The sequence below is a fragment of the Rhinolophus ferrumequinum genome, chromosome 10 (assembly GCF_004115265.2).
Source record: "Rhinolophus ferrumequinum isolate MPI-CBG mRhiFer1 chromosome 10, mRhiFer1_v1.p, whole genome shotgun sequence".
NCBI lineage: Eukaryota > Metazoa > Chordata > Mammalia > Chiroptera > Rhinolophidae > Rhinolophus > Rhinolophus ferrumequinum.
Window position 1 is genome coordinate 87213771 of NC_046293.1, and position 19791 is coordinate 87233561.

The 19791-nt window shown below is 51.0% G+C and overlaps 1 protein-coding gene across 5 annotated transcripts in view; it reads right to left on the reverse strand.

Moving 5' to 3' along the window:
• Positions 1–6110: 6110 nt before the first annotated feature.
• Positions 6111–19791, reverse strand: part of PRMT8 (protein arginine methyltransferase 8) — an 89169-nt gene continuing 75488 nt past the window's right edge. For 4 of the 5 annotated variants that reach the window (XM_033118479.1, XM_033118481.1, XM_033118482.1 and 1 more), the window contains 4 exons: positions 16243–16393; positions 14550–14660; positions 8175–8296; positions 6114–6945 (listed from right to left, as the gene is read on the reverse strand). In XM_033118479.1, the coding sequence (XP_032974370.1) occupies positions 6862–6945; positions 8175–8296; positions 14550–14660; positions 16243–16393 (468 nt within the window). In that variant the 3' untranslated portion in view covers positions 6114–6861. Of the gene's footprint in view, positions 6946–8174; positions 8297–14549; positions 14661–16242; positions 16394–19791 lie in introns of all 5 variants that reach the window. The other variant, XM_033118480.1, reaches the window with a different exon arrangement.

Consider the following 19791-nt stretch of genomic DNA (forward strand, 5'->3'; position numbering starts at 1 on the left):
TGCCATAGTGGCATGTGTTTCTGTCACATTAATGATAATTTATGACAGTATGGAGTTGGCCGGTTATTATTAAAAATGTGGCAGACAACTCTCAAGCATCTCTGTGGCTGTCACTGCACTCAAGGCGAGGTTCTCAGCCTGGTCCCCACCTCATCCCTCTTGTCTGTCCCCAGAATGTGCTTTTGAGCTGTTAACTTTGGCCATCAAAGAGATTAGGTGCTCCGAATACACAAACTCAACATATTTTGATTGAAACCAAATATGACAAGAGGAAAAATTCTCCTGGGAAAGGCAGCATATGCTGGATTCCAAAATAAAGTGAGCACTTCGGATTACTACTTCTCTTCTGCATGGTGTGCCAGTGGGTGCTAGACATAGACACTACAACTCAGTCTCAAGGTACTAGGAATCCTCGTGATTACAAACGCAAGTCAACAGATCCAGGAGGCAGGCCCTGCCCAGACTGCCCCAGGTGGGGCTGTGGCATCTCGATAATTGAAGCTCTTATAGTTCTAATGAAAGGTCACCACGTATTGATGCCAGCTAGGCCTTGCCTGCCTGAGGATGGCAGGTGAACTTTATGAGCTCTGCCAAGCCGCTTGTGAAGGCTTTTAAAGAGCTAATAAACGAGAACCATGAAACAGGCCATTTTACTGATGAGGCCGAAAAAGAGTTAATGAAAGTGAGCCAAGCGGGAATACCCAGGCCTGCATCCCCTCCCCCAGGACCGCCCAGATCCGCCCCTAGAGATACATTTTTCTGTCGAAACATCCTTAGAAAAATGAGATAAGACCTCAACCAGAAAAGGCTAGTTTTTGACGCCTGCACAGACTGCCTGAGCATGGCCTCCGCTTGAACTCCAGCCTCATTGTAATACAATTAGAATAAAATGAACATTAATTACGGCTTGCCCTTCCCCCAACCTTGGGTTTTTCTATATGCATCATGGATAAGAGCATGCACAGAAAGAAACTAGTCGTATAACCTGCACATGTCAATCAAATAACCTTAGTCTATACATCAGGTGGACGTCACATCTCCTGCTGTAAGAAAACCTACCTACCCTTTCCCGTATGAGAAAAAGCTAACCTGAAGTTAGGTGCAGCTGTCCACTCGAGACTCTGCCCCTGGCAGCCTCTCTGCCACCACCTTTCTTCTTAAATAAACTTTCTAACTTCTATTCCTTTTGAGTCTTGTGAATCCTTTCACATTCTGCGAATGACCAGGGGTATCCAAAGACAAAACATTTAGACCAGGCTTTTTGCCAAATCTCTATGGGTATGTCACCTGCAGTGCTGTCCCCAAACTCTGGGCCAAAGCCTGTGTCCCTGGGGGCTGGCCAGCTGCCGGCCGAGTCTGTACTGGCAGCTCCTGCTGTCCCCCAGAACCTTCAGGAGCCATGGGCCTCAGGCACTGGCATCTATAACAGAGTGAGAATGCAAGGCATAAACAGTATTAAAATGGCAATTATAACTGGAATTTCCATTGTACGTCACAGTTTCCAAACATGTTTTATATACTTTTCATCTCATCCAAGGTATCTCCTTTTGGGGCTCATGGATGTGTAGTGGCCTGCCCAAAGTCACAGTCAGTAAGTGGCAGTGAAGGACTTTGACCCGGTCCTTTGGCTCCAAGCCTCACGTCACGTGGCAGAGTTGTGCAGTGATTGCTCCTGGCTTTCGGAGGTGGCAACAGCAGTGGCCTGGTCTCATGAGCCAGCGTCCTGGGCATTTTTCTCCGGCTGCCCTTGAGCCTGAAGTGTTATCCATAGCCTAGCAACTGGAAAAGGCACTTTTCACTTCTGCAGTGAGAAATGACCTATTGCTGGGGTAAAAAGGGGTCTGAGGCCTCCCTCTCTGAGAATGACAGGCTGGGCCTGCCTGTGGAATTTGCAGGTAGTAGGGAAATCCAGGCACACTCTCGTTCTGTCTTGTAGGCTTGATGACTGAGATGCTAAGGAAGCAACGTGTCTCCCCACCTACCCTGACAGCACTTGTGTCACAGAACTAGGCGAAGACTGTGGGTGGGACAGGTAGAGAGGGTTGGCCAGGGAGGATGGCTGAGGGACTGCATTTCTTAGTACTGCCCAGCATGCCCAGAGACTCAAAACTAGACCGTGTGAGCAGGGAGGGCTGGGACGGTGCCTGCTGTATTACTATGCCCAGCTCAGAGCCTGGAGTCCATTCAATAAATGTTTGTTGGCTGAACTTCTGATCACTGAACATGTTGTGTCTGCGCCTTAGCTAAATGTGGGCCAATTGCTTCCAACAGGCTGGGGCGGGGCAGCTGGGGAGGCTCGGAGGTGGAGCCAGGCACAACTACGGTCAGACAGGTGGGCAGAGAGAACCCATCCTCCAGAAGTCAGGCTTATTCTGGAAGTCACTGGACCACAGGCCCAGGGCTTGGACGCAACATGAGGCAGCCTGAGGGTGTAAGGCAAGCTAGGGTGCCTCACAGGAGGGGCAGAACTCAGAAACCAGGTGTGCAGGGAGGTGCCATTCAAGACTCCAGGCAGGTAGCAGGGATCTAGAAAAATCTGTCTTTAGGAAGAAGGCTCCAGAAACCAGGCTGGAGAGCCTCTGTGTAGTAGAGAGGGGGGTTTGCAAGAATGAGACAAAGCTTGCGTACTATGTGGGACTTGGGACGTAAAGTAGGAGACCAAGGCAGGGCAGATACCCAGTGATCAGAGCTGGCCACTGGGCCGGGCACAGACTCCTGGCCAGGTGACTGCCCAAGGCACAGGGAGCGGCAGAAACGTCTGGCTTAATTTCATCCTGTCACTGAGATCTAGGGCCAGGCTGGGCCTAGAAATGAGGTGCCAGGTGCCAAGAGGAGAGGAAGGCTGCAGAGACAGGGGAGAAGGTAGGGCCTGGCAAAGGGGAGGTGGCCTTCCTGGGGTGGCTTTTACAAGAGAAAAGAAAATGTCGGCATCTCTCAAGGGACACAGACACAGCAATTGGGAGACAGGAGGCCGGTGCTCCTAGAGTCACTCCTGGATATGTTCCCCAGGAGTCATGCTGGTCAGCTGTCAGCCTGTCCTCTCCCACCTGTACCTTCACTCCGCTCAGGGAAAAACACGGGCAGAGAGAGGGAGGTCCCTGCCCAGCTTGTGGGCCGGTAGGGGAGAGAGACCAGGCCTGCAGTGGACCTCAGCGCAAGCCCAGAGTGACCCAGGTACAAACACGCCCAAATAGGCTCACAAAGATGCACCGTGGCTGCAGGTCTGAGGACAGGGGAGTTGGGAATGGAAGGGAGCTGTTCCCCAGGGAGGGAGAAGAATGACAGAGGAGAGACTCACTAATGGGATTTGTACAGTCTCAAAAAGAAAAGGAAAAAAAGGCAGAGTCGGGGGAAAAACAGATTTCAAAAGTGAAGTCATTCTTATAGCATCTCTATTGTCGTGCCGAAACCTCATCTTATACACTGACTTCTATGCTCAAAGGAGATATTGCTTATTTTCCACTGAATCAGAGAGAAATTACAATTCCCAGTGGAGCCTTCCCAGGGGCAGGAGGGAGGGCTGCCGTGGAATTGCTGCTTCACGCCTCCCAGGCTCTACTTTTGCAGCCCAGGAGCAGAGAGAGGGGATGGTGTGGCAAGGGCAGAAGATGGGGGCCAGGGCAGGCCCCGGGGTGACCCTCCTCTCCTCTGCTGAGCCTTTGCTCAACCAGCCCTCACCCCCACGGGTGTCAGGGATGCCTGCAGACCCCAAACCCGAGCTTCATCCTGGTTGGCTCCTGGCAGCATAGGATTTTGCCCCAGTGCCCATGGATGGAATTCAGCGCAAAGCGGGATGGGCTCACTGCCTGAGGACAGACAGAATCCAGAGCTGAATTTCAAAAGGGGTCTCTTCAAGGAGCAGGCAGCCCTTCCACTACAGTGAAAACCCACGTTCCCCTAGAATGCCTTCTGGGGACCCCATTCCCACGTCCTTCTTTAACATCTCCCCCTTCCAACACAGTCGCTGTGGTCTTCTCTTAAGTTTCTTGATCTTTCTTGTCTAATACACGTGGACAAAAAGCATTAATGATTTTCACTGTATTTGTCTCTAGATACAAAGAGAGAAGCCTCCTGGGCGGGAGGCGCAGACGAAGCAGCACGAGCAGCAGAGGGCGCGCTGAGCAGGACGTGCGCTCGCTCGTTGCCCACGGCCGCCATGGCTCCTCCTGTCCCCCCAGGGTCTCAGAGCCTCAGCTACAAGATGGTGAGGAGCACCTAGCACCTAACTCTCAGGGCTTTGGGGAAGCCAGTGAGTAAGGAGATGCCAGAGAGTTATGAATGGGTGGGGCCACTGTTGCTGAAGTGAGTTACTATCTTCAAGGGCACTGCTGTCCCCAGGATACCCACCGCCAGGCAAGCCAAGGTCCCCTTTCCATGCTCCCATCCCGGGCCCTGTCAGCCCCATCACTTCCTCTAAATGGCCCCTCTGCCTTTCCAGCCCCTGGAATGTCTCTCCCAGAAGAGATGATGGCCCGGATGAGACTGCCTGTCTCCGAAGCTAAAGAATAACCCCAAACCAAACCAAATCAAAACACTTCACAGGGCCTGGCAAAGGACATTGTATTTCCATCCTTTGGAGATTCTGTGCCACTCTTGGACTGAGGCTAGAAGCTTCCCTGAGAGGTCTCTAATGGAAAGCAAGGGCTTCAATTCTCTTAGGGCCTCTGAGTACTGTTGTGCAGTTTGTACACTGCACAAAAGCACCAGGCCGAAGGGCAAGTGAAATCCACTTTGCCTGCCCAGCAGAGCGCCCACACATCTATGTGCTCCTTGAGGAGGCCGCATTTAAAATTAAGACAAAGGCCCCTATCTGCCCACAGAGCGCGTCCCCCTTTCTGAGTGATGATGGTTGCAGAGACTATTTTAGAGCTGACGGGGGCAGGAGATGACATCTAGATGCAGGTGAGTGAAAATGTTGTTCTTGGCCAGGTGGTAGGCGTCCAGCTAAGACTCAAAGGCTGCTTTTGTGCTGCAGAAAGTGTTTTAGGTGAAACTGCATAGGTCTAGTGGGCAGGAGGGGAGGGACGAGGGAGGGTCCAAGATAGCACTGACCTCGGAGTATTAGGCCCAGGAGGACGTCCGTGTCACCGACATAAGTCATTTTCAAAGGTGTTTGGTTTTGGTCTTGGTTCCTTCTCATTTCTCTATTTTATTTTTACTAGTAGAATTCTTTTTCCAAAGAAAATCAAACCAGAAGAAGGAAAGACTCTTTTTGAGTCTGGGGAAGGGAGACCCAGAGCTCTGCCCACTCCGCCCCTGGCACCTCCCACAAGCCCTCGGGCCCCCAGGACAGTGTGGGAAACACTCACTTGGTCCAGATCCGTTTCAGTGGTGATGAGGGTGAGCCCAGCAACGCAGGAGGACTTGCCCAGCGTCCACAATGCACTGAAGGCACAGTGAGCCTGGACTGCCGCCACGGCGCAGGCGCCGGGCCTCTTTCTTCCCACACCGAATAGGCAGGACCTCATGCTCCCCAGCAACTGAATCTTCAAGGCAGCGAGACCTGGGTACCTGTTCACAGGTGAGGCCCCCTCCCAGCCACAGAAGTGTCTCATCTGGTTCTGCCCTCTCCATGACGGGAGTGGAGTCCAAACTCTTAGAGGTGGTAAGGCTGATGAAGTGGGGGAGACTGGAAATTTACCATCCACACTGGGGAAGGGAGCTGTGATGGGAAACTGGGGTGCCACCTCAAGGACCAAGTGTCATTCACCTGGGCTCAATGGGAAGGTCCAGAAGACCTAGACAGGGAGTGTCCCTCCCGGCCTTTTCCTCAGACCTGCCCAGTCTCTCAGCTCCATCTCCTGCTTTCTCCTCGTCCTCCCACAGCACGTACATCCCAGACTCCTGCTCCTGACCTTGGCTTCCCTCCCGGCTTCACGTGGCCTCCCATTCTAGAGCACTCTTGGTTAGCTCATGTCCCCCACCTCAGCTCCAGGACCCTCTCCCCACCCCCTGAGAGTCTGCAGAGGAGGTGCCCTGGAGCCAGTCCTGACTTCCCAGCTGGAGCAGGGAGCAACAAAAGTGTTGCTCCTTTGATTTTCTTTTTCCTTGACTTGTCCCCAGCCCTCCCACTCCAGAGCACCAGGAACGCAGCTGTCCCATTGCTTCACTCTCATGTGCATTTATTGAGCGCCCACAGATGGTGTGGTACTATGCTCAGGGTTCAGCGCCACGGTCTAGTCAAAAGGAGACCAGAGCTAGTACAGAGAACGTTTCATAGCTGGTGAGGGATGGGGAAGGGGAGAACTAATCACAAAACAAATTCCTATTCGAAAGCAACAGAATGTCCTCTGAGAGTAATATATATTCTACGCACACGTGCGCGCGCGCACGCCCTGAATGAACACATGGGTGTACCCAGTGGCTGTATATGCATGCATATACAGTGTTGTGGGTAAATAAACGACTGTATATGCTGTACGTGCACACGCACGCACACATCACCGCACAGACAGATAATCTGGCTTATGCTATCAAAGACACTAGTCTCCAGGTTCTAGTGAAGCGATCTGCCCTAGATGCCTGCAGCATGCAAAACTTGGAAGATCTGGAGAGTCACAGGAAAGGAGGACAATGGGTATACAGGGGTACTTTCTGTCCTCAGGCCCAGCTGCAGCACTCGATGAGCTCGCTCTTGGTCAGCAAGAGCAAAGCCTTTGTGAAGGGCTCGCAGAGCAGCGCTGAGGAGCTGGAGGACCTCTGTCCAGTGGCAGGGCCCTTGGAAGCCTTGGTGAGTTCCCCAATCTTCTTGGCAGAATTTAAAAACTCTGGTTTTTAAGCGTGGAGTCCTGCTCAAAACAGTGCTGCAGATCGAGGTGAGAGTTTTTTTTCTCACTTGCTCTCTGCAGCTTCCCACATGTGCTAACGCATTTTGTAGTCATTAGATACAGATGTTTCACACAGCTGTCCCTTAAAATCCAAGTCTACTGTGAAATCGAGGTCTCGCTGCAAAGAAGGAGCAAAGGGTCACAGCATTAGTGTGGTAGGAAGTCACGGCACCACTCCCCCCCCCGCTGTCCCCCCAAACCCCCGCAGGCAGAGGGTTGGGCATCTACTGTGTTCCTAAGGTTTGCTAGTTAAGGAGTTCCCACGACCAGCCCTCAGGAATCTATTCTGGTGCCTTATTATCCTCACAGGAAGTTCTTTGATTCCTAACCCAAATCCTTCCTGTTAGAATATAAAAATGTTCCCTCTGCTTTCATCCTGGGAGAAAACAGAGTGGGGTGGTTGAGTCTTCTGTGGTATAACCCTCAAAGCGTTCTGCAGACTTTTAGTGCAGTTTTCCGCACCTGGGATAGCTCAAAAAGAATCACGGTCTCCAACCCACCAGGTCAGCTCAAGAAATAGAAACCAAACTTCTCCGGGTCACCAGAAACACACACTCTCTCTCTCTCTCTCTCTCTCTCTTTCTCTCTTTCTCTCGCTCTCTCTCTCTCTCAAATTTATTAGTGTTGCTCCAACACCTTCTATTCAAATGCAGTCAGATGCTCTCCCACGAGCATATGATTTCCACTCGGTCCAGGAGGAATTACGTCAATCCTTCCTTCTTGTGATGATGTGAGAGGATACAATGCCTACATGATGAGATGAAGTGAGGTGGACACCCTGGACAAAAGGTTGATTCATATCCTGGACAGGATGGAGCAAGACAGCTGGAGATTTCATCACGATGTACGATGTGACAACAGAAAGGCCATGTGGTCTCTCTCCATCATGGTGAGAATGGTGGGGGAACAGACCGGAGGGACGGGGCCTCCTGACCCTGTGCCAGACGTGCTCGAAGTTGAATGCTAATCGGATTGTATTGCTCCTCTGCTTAAACCCTCAGAAACTCTTATTTCCTGGCTCAGCTCATCCTGAATGAAGTGAAACCCACGGTAATAGCCTCCAGTCTCAGAGCCCCTCCATAAAGAGCTAGAAGCTGTGCTCAAAGCTGAGAGAGTCCGGAGAGAGAACTAGAGAACATCTCTAGTTCCTGAGCTTTGACGAGCCAAGGTTGGAGTCCTGCAGTTCTGGCAAGTTGCATCCAAGCCCACCTTTTACTGTCTCCCCCAGTAACTTTCCTGATTGTATACAAGGCACTTAGGCACCTAGGCGAGTGGGTCCTGCGACCAGCTCCGCAGTCCCCTCGCCTCTCTGACCCCGGCCCACACAGAGGCTGCCTCCGCACTCACCACATTTTTGGCATTTGGCTTCATGGAGATGGTCCCGTAGAGCTCTTCCCCTCTCCGGACCGTGAGGTAATCTTCCAAGTAGAAGACGGTCTGTTTCCAGTGGGTGTAGGGGGCGTCAGGGGCTGAGGGGTGACGGACAGGGAGCAGGGGGACAGAAGAGTCAGAGGAGATGTCTCCAGAAGGGCTGAGGCTGGGACTCTGCCTACAAGTCGCTGGGTTTCCTCTGGAACTCTCTGACCCCCACACAACACTCCTGTTGGGTCACATGTCCAGCCCTTGCAGCCCCCACCAAACTGCCCCCTCAGTCCTACTGACCCCTCCTTCCATCAGATTCCCACCTGCCAGGACTGTGGGTCTTAGCTAGAGATCAGAAGAGAACAAACTGATGGTACAAATTCATACCAAGGAGTGAAGGATGAATACCCCCTCACCAGCTAAGCTCTGTGTCACAAATGAATCCCAGAATGTCTACAGTTTTTCATTAATTTGACAGAGTGAAGACTTTCAGACAGTGTCGGGGAGAGATTTATAGAGTAGGCCATCCTGTCTCCTCTTAAATGACATCATTTATGCAAACTCGACAGCTAACCCAGTTTCCCCAGTAACACTGACAGCCCAGTCCTACAAATAGCTTTCGCTGCCTGCTTCTCTGCCCTAGAACCAAAATTAGTACCCTTGGCCCAGACCTGCCGGAGGTAGGGGTTCAGCTGTGCCTTCCTAACTGGATCAAATACAAGTGAGGGGTGATCCTCGTTCCCCAGCCCCAGTGCTGGTCCACAGCTCACACCGCCTGCAGGATCGTACCTCCCTGTGTGTCCATTAAATCCCATCCGTTCCCTCTCAGCACATTCCAGATTCTACAGCTAAATGAGGTGTCTGGCTAACGGGCCGTCTTCCTCAACGGTAGCCGTCTTTGGTACACTCTCCCCTCCCTCCTCCTAGGATTCTTTCTTCCTCATCCTTCACGGTCACGTCCTCTGGGAAGCTTTGCCTGACCACCCACCTGCGTTAAGAGCACCCTGGGCTTCCGTTCCCATGGTGCCTACCATGCCGGAGCACAGACGCCTTTTGTTCCTCACGTGTTTGTGTCCTTCACAAGACTGCCGTCTCTGTGAGGGCAGGCCTCTTCAATGTTACGTCCTCCGTGCTTACCACCACACTTAGTAGATGTGCAAGTACTGAATCAGTGAACATTCGATTTGGTGAAAACCCAAAGAGTAGAGCTCTCACGATGCTGCAATGTACCCACAGACGTTCGGTTACGTTGGGGGCTTTAGAACCCAGGGGCCACAGAAGAACTCATCTTATCATAAGTTCCTCTTGGCCCTTCAGGCTCTGACCTTCCTCCACCAGGATACAGGACTCATTCATACTGATTTCCTCTTTGCTTAGGACCAGAGCTAGCGATGAGAAGACTTGGGGAGAACATAACAAGTAGCTTTCAAGCACTTCAAGAACTATCACATGGAAAGACTTAATGTGGCTTCGGAGGCAGAACAAAGGCTAGTCAGTGGGAATTACTAGTAGGCAGATTTTTAATTCACCAGAAAGAACTAGAACTGTCCCACAATCTTATGAGCTACTTGAGGTCCACAAACTGGGGAGTTATCATACACTGAGTCAGACAGGTGACGTCTAGGATTGTTCAAGCCCCAAGATCTATTTTAATGGTGGTGAAGAGTCTGTCTTTCCTTGCCTTTTGCAGTGGACTGGCTTGATCAAATGTCAGTGGTTTGGTACAGGCTCAAGCAGACTTCACTGTGTGCATGTGGGACATCACTGCAAAGTCAAGGTCATGGAGAGGAAGGGCAGCCTGAGCATTTGGAAGGGCTGGAAGGAGGATACTGAACATGCAATCTGTGCCTCTCAGATCCTGGATCCCCAAACACACCCGGCCTTCCTGGCCTCTAAGGCACACTGCTGTCTAAGGACAAAGTCCACCTGCTCCCAGAACCTTCTCTGCCAACTACACCTAAAGAAGTGGTCAAAAGACAGTCTCCAGTGTGTGTGCAGAATAGCAGTTTATGACTGACAGGCTCTCGCCCCCACTTCCACCTACACCAGCTCAGACAGGTGTTTCTCCTGTTCTTAAAGACCTTCAGGCAAGAGGATTCAAGCAGTTTCCTCCTGTCACCTACTCAGATGCCTTGTGAGACTCCCAGAGTCTTCACTAGCTCAGATCCATGAAGCCTAGGAGCCTGCCTCTGATGGTAGCCCCCCAAAACCATGCCAGCCTCAGGTTGGAGAAAAGTGATTTCTTCCCCCCTCTCCCAACATCAACATCAAAAAATTAAGAACTTTCTGCAAGTCTCATTTCTAGGATGGATCCATTAATCATGGACTAATTATCTAAATCAGTCTTCTCAATCCTAATCCTCTAACAGAAGAAATTTATTAAAATTCACTGTACTAGAGGGCATGTTTGCCAAGGCTTAGAAATCTACCCCCAGGGGATGTAGATACACAGCCAGGGCTGAAACCACTGTACAAACCTGATCATTCACATCTAATAACAATAACATCTCTCGGGTGGGCATCCGTGGGAAGGACATTTAATTAGGTAACAATGTGCCAAGTTTTCAGTCTCCACTTTGCCGCGTATTTACACTGTGGCCCTGGGGCTCATTTCCTACATCTTCAGAACATGGAGTATTATGAGGATGAGACAGGAGGAGAAGGGGCAAAGGTACTAAGTGTGACCAAACCTCTTGTGGCCAGGACAGTTCCAGTTGACTTCTGTGTTCCTGGCATAATTATTTATCACATTTTCTTTCCCTCTCAAAAGTGTCCTTAACTGAAAGATAAAACGTATGGCCACCCTACCTCTAACATATTAGGCCCGTGTTAGAATGTTACTGAGCCATTGCCCTAGGCGGTTATTTCATTATTATAGAAAGTGGTATATCACTTTACTTATCCATAAACTACAACTCTGACCTACAAAGGGATGTTGCCTCACTCTACTGGTCTAGAAAGTCCTGGGGAAGCAGCCCGAAAGTAAACACTCAACACAGGTCCGTGGATGCCGTCTAGAGTTCTCGTCAGTGAACAGGTCTTTGCCTCTCCTCCCTGCGCCAACTACAATCCTCAAGACAGTGTCACTGCATTCGCTTTCCCTGTTATGAAGGTACCTGCATCCTCTTTGTATCCTGGTCCCTTTCCTCCCTCGCCTCACAGAACCACAGGGTTCTGGATTATGGACAGCGTGTGTTTTGGATTTTGAGGTGAGTGTGAACAATCCTGCCCGCAGCACTGGTGCATATGCACGCCGAGTGTACGTGCATTCGTTCATTCAATAGATATGGCCCTAAATGTGGGGAAGAACAACCAGTGCAGCCTTGCCCCCCTCAGATCCTGCCACCTAAGTGAGAAGACAGATGGTAATGTCTGGTGTGGCTGTGACCAAGGAGGGGGTGCCGGTCACAGAAGACTGTGGGAACAAACAGCAGAGGCCTCTCACAAGAAGAGTTTTCCTGGCGCTTTTGGAAAGGAAATGGAATCCTGCTTCCTGTTTCACTTCCCAATGGCTAAGTGAAATCTAATGCTTCTTCTAGCTGTAAATTTATAATTATATTACCCAGGGGATTCACAAGTTTTTTGGAGAATATAAGACTATGCCCCAAGAAGCTTCTGTGACCTGAGAAAATGACTCAGTGGCACAGGATGGCAGGGCTGGAAAGGGCTGCCAGGCAATCTAGGTCCAATGGTGTAATTTCACATATAACAAGCCCAAGGCCCAGAGAGTAACTCGCTCAGTTGTCTTCAGCATCCAATCATCTTACCTTACTGATTCCTAGAAAAACCAGGACTCAAACCAGGCCTGCTTATACTCAGCCTACTGCCCTTCTACCTGCCACACAGCATCCCTAGGGCCCCAGTTCCTGTTTCCTCCCCCACCCACCAGGATGTACCCAAGAGGCGGGGGCCGCTGGGCCCGCTGGCTGACGCAGACTGGAACCCTAGGCCCTCGTGCGCATTACAGCTTCTGCCTGGAGCTGCAGAGAGAAGATGCCAGGCTATTAACAGGGACTGGTTTCAAGCGGCACAATAGTCAGTGTACTATGGAGTGGACCCCCCAGAGCCAGCTTCTGTGGGGCTGAGATGGAACCCAGCTCGGGGTGGATGGGGCGGGGCCACGTAAGCGGGCTACACTTTGCATGAAGTTCAAAACCAGCTGAGACCAAACAATACATTGTTTAGGTCCAAAACTAGTCACAGGATAATTTATTAATATGTTTCTGGTTAATATTTATATTTTAATAATTTATTTCTTAACTACTGTATTTACATTCCAATAATAATAGTAATCTTACTATATTAATAAATAAATAAGCAAAAAGTGAACCTCGAATGACCGAAATGATAGTATGTCATGAAGCAACAACTAAGATTTCGTCTAATTCTATGCATCTGGGGTCCTTAAAAACAGAAGAGAAATTCTCTTTCCTTGGTGGTCAGCGTATAGAGGGTCTGCGTAAAGCCCGCTGCCAAACCCATGCTAAGTGGTAAGGACATCTGCTATGTGCTGGAAGCAAGAGCCTACGCTGACGTGTCAGGGCAGCTGAGAAAGCAACTAAACAATTTCATTTCTCCTGATTGCCACATATATGGAAATGCTGCAGCAAGAGGGGTCTGTGTCGGCCGCAGGGCACACCGTGGAGAAGACACGGGATTGTCTTCCCAGAGGATGCCGCCCTTGGCCACATTCTCAGCCATCTCGTTCCCTTGCACAAGGGCAGTGGTTCTCAACCTTGACCATGCGTCATAATCACCTGGAGGACCTATTAAGACACAGACTCTGGGCCCCACCTCAGAATTTCTGACTCAGCAGGTCTGTGGTGGGGCCCAAGAATTTGCATTTCTAACAAGTTCGGGGGTGGGGGTTGGGGGGTGGGGGTGTTGATGCTGCTGGTCCGTGGACCACACTTTGAGAACTTCTGCACCAAGGCCCAGGGAAAAGAGGGCTATAGGAACTCCAATGTCCTTTCAGAACCTAAGTTTCTGGGATTCTGTGCAAAGGGGAGGGGACATGATGCCACAACTACAAAAAGACAGAGGAGCCGGCTCAGACCTTGATCCAAAGCAAAGGCGTGTGAGCTTGTGAAACATGCCCTCATCATTCCTCCCACAGGCTGGTGTGGGACAATGGTGGGGGTGACCCGAGAGCAGGAAGGAAAGGGGCCAGTGGTTGGAGACTTCATCCTTCAAATCCTCACCGTTGCCCAGGCAGCCGAGGGCTGACTTCTTTGATTCTGAACTGAATTAAACAAGCCTCCTCTACGTGGGGGCATCAGGAATGTCACTGCCACCACTGAGCCAGACAGCCGTCTCTGGACAGGGTCCACCGGCTGTTTGCTTTACCTCAAGGACCGGAAATAGATCATCTCAGGGGAAAGAAAAGCCCAGCTGAGAGTGAAAGGGCTGGAGCACTGGCTTCTGAAAGCCAGAACTTTTTCCAGAGCACCTGAGCCCACTAACTTCCTCAATCACCTGAGCCTGGCAGGCCTTGTGGAGGCATCACCCTGGAGGTGGGAGGGACAGAGCCAGCCACTGTGGCTCCACCCCAGCCTGCGGTTAGAGCCCTGATCCTCAAGCACACCCTCCCACTTCTCACCGTCACAAGGCCAAGTTTTCCCCATCCTTCAGGGTCCAGGTAAAATCTCCCTGCCCTCTCCTGGATGTTCCTGCCCACCAAGATGAGCTCACGGGCTGCCCCTCTAAGCAGGGTGGGAGCTGTAATGACCCAGATTAGGCTCCCTGGCTTTCCCCAGGGCAGGGAGGTACCAGCACAGGCCTGGCTGGTACAGACCAGAAAACCGTGGTATTTGTGGTCAGGAGACATTGGTTCCAGAAAAAAACCTTCTGTGAGGGATGAGGTAAGTCTCCTGCCTCCTCTGTCAATAGGTGAGAGAGGATCATTGTCACCATGGCTTCAGGAAGTGAATAATCACATCCTTGAATTTTGGTGGAGCCCACCGATTCCTGCCCCAGGCACACGTGCCCTCAAGGACATGCTTCCTGTCCCCAGGGAGGCGCCACATGAATGGTCCATCTGAATACATTCCCAAGGGCAGAGGTTGTATCTTCACACATTTCTATAACCGAGATTTGTTTAGGACCTGCTGTGAGCCAAGCACTGCCATAGAAGCCAGGAGCGCAGAGATTAATGAGATGTGGTCCCGCCTTACAGGGAGACCAAGGGCTGCAAAAATGGGGGAAATGTTGAATAAATGATGGCACATTTTATATTGGAATCTTGTGTGATTGTTTAAAAAAAGAAAGTAGATATGGCTGGGAGGCTATGGAAGTATGTCCAAGGCGTCTTGTCAAATACAGAAAAGGTAGCAGAGGGCAGTGTTTATAGTATGAACCAACCTGTTGACAGTTTGGATGTTGTACTCCGGTTATATAAGATGCCACCAATGGGGGGAGCTGGACATAGGGGTCTCAGAACTCCATGCACTATTTTTGCAACTTCCTGTGAGTCTAAAATTATTTCAAATAAAAAGAAAAAAAAGCATATATAGATATGTATGTGCTTGTGCACCATTAAAAATGTTGGAAAGATAAAGAAATTGTTAACAACCTATGCCTCTGAGGCCTGACAGTGGGATGGATGGGGAGAGGACTTTTTCCTTGACTTCTTCTACCGTTTGTTTTACATTTGCTGCCGTGCACATGCATTGCTTTAAACATCGCCATGACCGACGTAAGCACAGGATGTTAGGGAGCCCCGGGAAGGATACCTAAGCTTGACCCAAGACAGAAGGAGGGGATCAAGTAATACCTGAGCGGAGAGATGAAGCCTCTGCTGGAGTTGGCCATGTGAGGAGGTGGGGACAAGGGAGGTCTTATGGGTCACATTGTGTCGCCCCAAAATTCATGTGCCGAAGCCCTAACGTCCAGCATCTCAGAACATGACTGTATTTGGAGCTGGGACTTTAAAGAGGTGCTTAAGTTAAAATGAGGCCCTTAGAGTAAGCCCCAATCCAATGTGGCCGGTGTCCTTTACAAAGAGAACAGGACATACACGGAGATACTAGGGATATGCACACAAAGAGGAAAGCCCACGTGAGGACACAGGAGAAGGCGGCCATTGGCAAGCCACGTAGAAAGGCCTCAGGAGAAACCAACCCTGCTGACGTCTTGAACTTGGACTGCTAACCTTCAGAACTGTGAGAAATAAATGTCTGCTGTTTAAGCCCCCCAGCCTGTAGCACTTTGTTGTTGCCGCCCTAGCAAACTAATATAGGAGGAAAGGAGATGATGGGAGTTTCTGATAAGAGACCCTCTTGCCCCATGGCACACCGGGATGGACAAGGGGTGATGCCCAGAGACTTAAGAAGCCTCTCTGATTTCAGGGAACTGCAAGACATTCGGAAGTGACTGTGCTGTGTGTGCAGTGGCCGCAATGGGACAGGGATGGAAGGCAAAGCACAGGACGGGGCGTGGGTGATGAGGAATGAGGTTGGGGAAGAGGGCTAGGGCCAGGTCACAGAACCCCCCACTTACCAGGCTAAGACATTTGGGCTTATCTGCTACAGGCAATAAGGCACCTCTGAAGGAGGGCTAGGGGGAGAGCATGGGTGGTCTTTGGGGAAGACTGTCAGGGACTTCATGAGGATGAATTGGGGTGGAAGTAGTGAAGAAAGGAGGAGACCGGGTAGGTACTGAGCGGTACACTGAGTCCCGTAGTAAGGCACGACAGTGGAGACGGAGAAATCTAATTCCACCGTCTCCTTACCCCTAACACAAAATACGCTCAGGAAATGCTAAATGAGCAAATGTACACTTGAAAAGGGGCCTGAACACCCTGCATCTGCCCATGGAATATACTCTCTCAGCGCTGGTCATGCCACAGTTTTATTTACCTTCTCCTTGGGCAGCCGAAAGTGTGGAGACATGCACATGTGGAGACCCTGCGGTGGAGAGGGCTTAAGAGATGCCGAGGAAGGGCCCCTGGCTACTGCCCAGGTCCGTCCCCACATCCAGGCCAGCCCTGTGCCACTTCCCACAAAGCCTCAGCATCGGGGGAGAGGAGGGTCTGGCCTGCCAACCAAAGGCTCACCTGTGGAAAACCCCATTTTCTTGTGGCACTTGGTAAATTCAATATTAAAATAGGTGACAAGGGCATGGATGTAGTCATTGCGCTGTATCTGCAGGCAGAAGGCAGACGTGAAGGACAACTCTTCTGTTTTCACCGTGTAAATGTCCACCTCCTGCAGCCCAGAGGAGAGAGAATGTGAGATGCTCAGTACCCCACCATGTCGGGGTGCTGGTGAGGGGCTTCGTGCCCGTCCATGGGGACTAAGTACCCATGCGAGACCCTCCCCTTCCCAGCCACCCACCGCCCTCTCAGGGACCTCCTCCGTCCTGTCTAAGGTGGAGCATGCTCAGGCAATATCAGAGCCGAGGGCAACAAACAGCCTTGAAAAGGGAAGTCTGCTGGGGGTGGGGCAGATGGGCAGGTGAGGCCACAGAAGAGAAGATTTAATTAGACAGAGCACCCCGACACCCAGCCCGTGTGTCCTCAGAGCAGTCCCCTAGCATTGCTGTGTCTATCGGGCTCTTCTCACAGTGTGGTCCCCGGTGGTGAGTATCAGCCTCACAGGAGAGCAAATCTGGAGCAGGTAGGGAGGGGAGGGCATAGCAGCCCTCCTGAATCAAAGCAGCAATCTGCTTTATCAAGTCCTCTCAGTGATTCCGGTGAACCAGACCACTCTTTCCCAGTGCTTTGATATTTAAGTGCCCGGCAATAGGTAGCATCAAGTATTATCTCTGGAGTGAGGACAGACTGAGCTAAGGGAACTTAAAGAAAGAGAGAGAGAGAGAGAGAGAGAGAGAGAGAGAGAGAGAGAGAGAGAGAGAGAGAGAGAGAGAGAAAGAAAGAAGGAAAGAAAGAAAGAAAGAAAGAAAGAAAGAAAGAAAGAAAGAAAGAAAGAAAGAAAGAAAGAAAGAAAGAAAGAAAAGAAAAGAAAAGAAAAGAAAAGGAAGGAAGGAAGGAAGAAAGAGAGAGAAAGGGAAATAAGAGGTGAGAGTTTCCCAATTCTGGCTGGAGAATGGAGAACATAAAGAACTAATAATTCTCACAATTTCAGTCGGGAAGTGGCTGGAAATCCATCTTTCATGGGGAGCCAGTATAATGAAAGGTAGTTTGCAACGTGCTATTCTTTTCTATGTGAAGGATGCTGACCTGCTGTTCGCTGGCTCCAGTGAGAGAGGGCAGAACGCCCAAGAGCCCACAGGCATCCAGGCAGCGTTCAGTGAAGGCTAAGGAAAGACTTCCCACTGTCGAGGGTGTGCAGCAAGGACCCTGGCCTGAAGACGATGTAAGAGCTAGACACCTGTGTGCCTGGAATGGTTCCCAGGGGCCCTCCTGAGACCCGGATGATGGAACATGTTGAGAATAATGAGGAAAAGGGTCTGAGGGTGGGGGAAAAAGCAGGGAAGAGACAAAGTGGCATAGCAGAAATGCGCTTATCACTACGTATTTCTAGGACAAATAAGGGAAAAGCAGAGACAAAGCAGCCCAGCGCCTGAGAGAAGTCCATGTCCACAGGAAGAGGAGGAGGTGTGGTCAAGGGAGCCAGCAGGTCAGAGCCCTGTGGTGGCCTGGGGTGAGGAGCCTTGACATCCTGGGGGAGAGCTGAAGTTCTGACCTGTTAGCTGGGAAGAGGTGGGGCTGCAGGTTGAGGGGAATGTGGGAGCCCTCAGGTAAGGTCACTTTAAATGCAAGTTATGCTGTGCTTCTAGAGCCCAAGGGTGAGGACCAGGAACTCATGGATGGTGAACCCTGGGTCAGGTGTGCAGAATTTGATGGGGTTAGAAAGCCAGTGTCCCTTTATAAGAGCCCCCTGGGTAGCATTCCCCGAGAGTGGCCATCAGGTGCTTGCTTGACTCCCTTAGGGATGATGCATTCACTCCCCACCCGGAAGCGGGTTCCATTTCGCGACTGTTCCCATTGGTGGATCCCTCTACATAACGAAGGAGAGCCCACACAGTCTCTGTAACTTCCACCCACAGAATAAGCCAAGTGCCAGTTCCAGCGCACACGTGTCCCCTAAACCTTTTCTTCTCCAACAAAAACTGCCTCTGGCTTTTCATTTTTTTCTCATTAAGTCATGATTTCCGACTCCTTCACCCTCTCTGCTTGGGACACACTTCTTATAACCTCTGACCTCAAAGAGCACACTGCTGGCTCCTGCATTTGGCCCGCCAGCCTCTGTCCTCCTGCATCTCTCTCATAATCCTGTTTCCTTTCTTCCCGGGACCCAAGTTTAGGGATCCTCCATTATATGTCATCCGGTTAATTTCGGCCATTACTCCAGCCCGGGAAATCTTTGTGGACCAGGACCTGTCTGCCTTCACGATGTTCATTATCTCTCCTGGCCACTTGTTGCCCACAGGTTCCCTCCAGCTCAACAACTCTTAGAACAAGCTGTGGTTGACTGTATTTTTATGAATGGCATCAGCACAGTCCACCAGGCTCACAGGGTCCACAATCGCTGGCTCTTCCACCTCCTTCCTAGTCCAGGCGAGCTAGCCAAGCTCCAGGCTCTTTCCAAGGTCTGGGGTATCTTTGTCTCTTGGTCCCCTCTGCCACCAGCCTAGCCTGCTCTTTCCACCTGACCTCGGGCTCATCTCAGCAGGTCACCACCCCTGCCCTTGCTCCCACCATTAGACTGGCGCCCTGGCGGGGGAGGGGGACGGGGGAGGCCGCACCGTATTGGTCTGTGTACCCTCTCTGTGTGACATGGCACCTGACACTCAGCAGTCTTCTCCCAGCAGGTCTCCTGCTGGACAACTTTCCTCCCTCCTTCAGGCCTCTCCTTCCTACCAACTGATCTCTTAGATCCATTTAGACTCGGATGCTCCCTGGATCCCAAACCTCCCATGATTCCGTATGGCTCACCTAAAATTATTCAAACTTTGGCCTGAACACAGACAGGAAGAACTGGAAAGTAGGCTCTGTAACACATCTAGACCTGGCTCCTTTCTCCTTCTGTCACTGCCCTCACTTCCCCTTTCAGAGTACACACACACACACACACACACACACACACACACACTGCCTACCCTTCTATCAGGAATTCTATTTCTATAGGGTCTTGCTCTCAGATGTCCATCAACCAAATGTCAGCTATTAACTGTGTTTGCTGACAGTGTTTACCAGGTCCTACAGACATTTGTATTTTAACGGGCGCTGAAGGAACAAAAGCCTTCAAGACAGAAGTGATGACGCTGTACATTAAAATGGTGACAATGAAGGCAGTTGGTGTTTGGAGTGGGGGCCGGGCCATCTGTGAGGGTGGGGTCAGCTGTGGCGGGGCTTCCGCGATACAGGCGAGACACAGGCGAGACACAGGCGAGATACAGGCGAGATACAGGCTCTCTATGAACAGTTCCACCCTCCTCGCAACCAGAAGTTACAGAGTCAAACCCAGTTATCCTGGCCCCCCAGAGCCCAGGCCCCTTTGCTGGAAGCTTTCTTACTTTTGGCAGCAGCAACTGCATCTCTGAGATCCCTGGGAGACCCCCTGACTCTGACTCGGGCGACCCCCGTGAAGTGGAGGGCTTTGCAGGCATGAATTACTCAGAAAAGCCCTGGGCTGCTGCT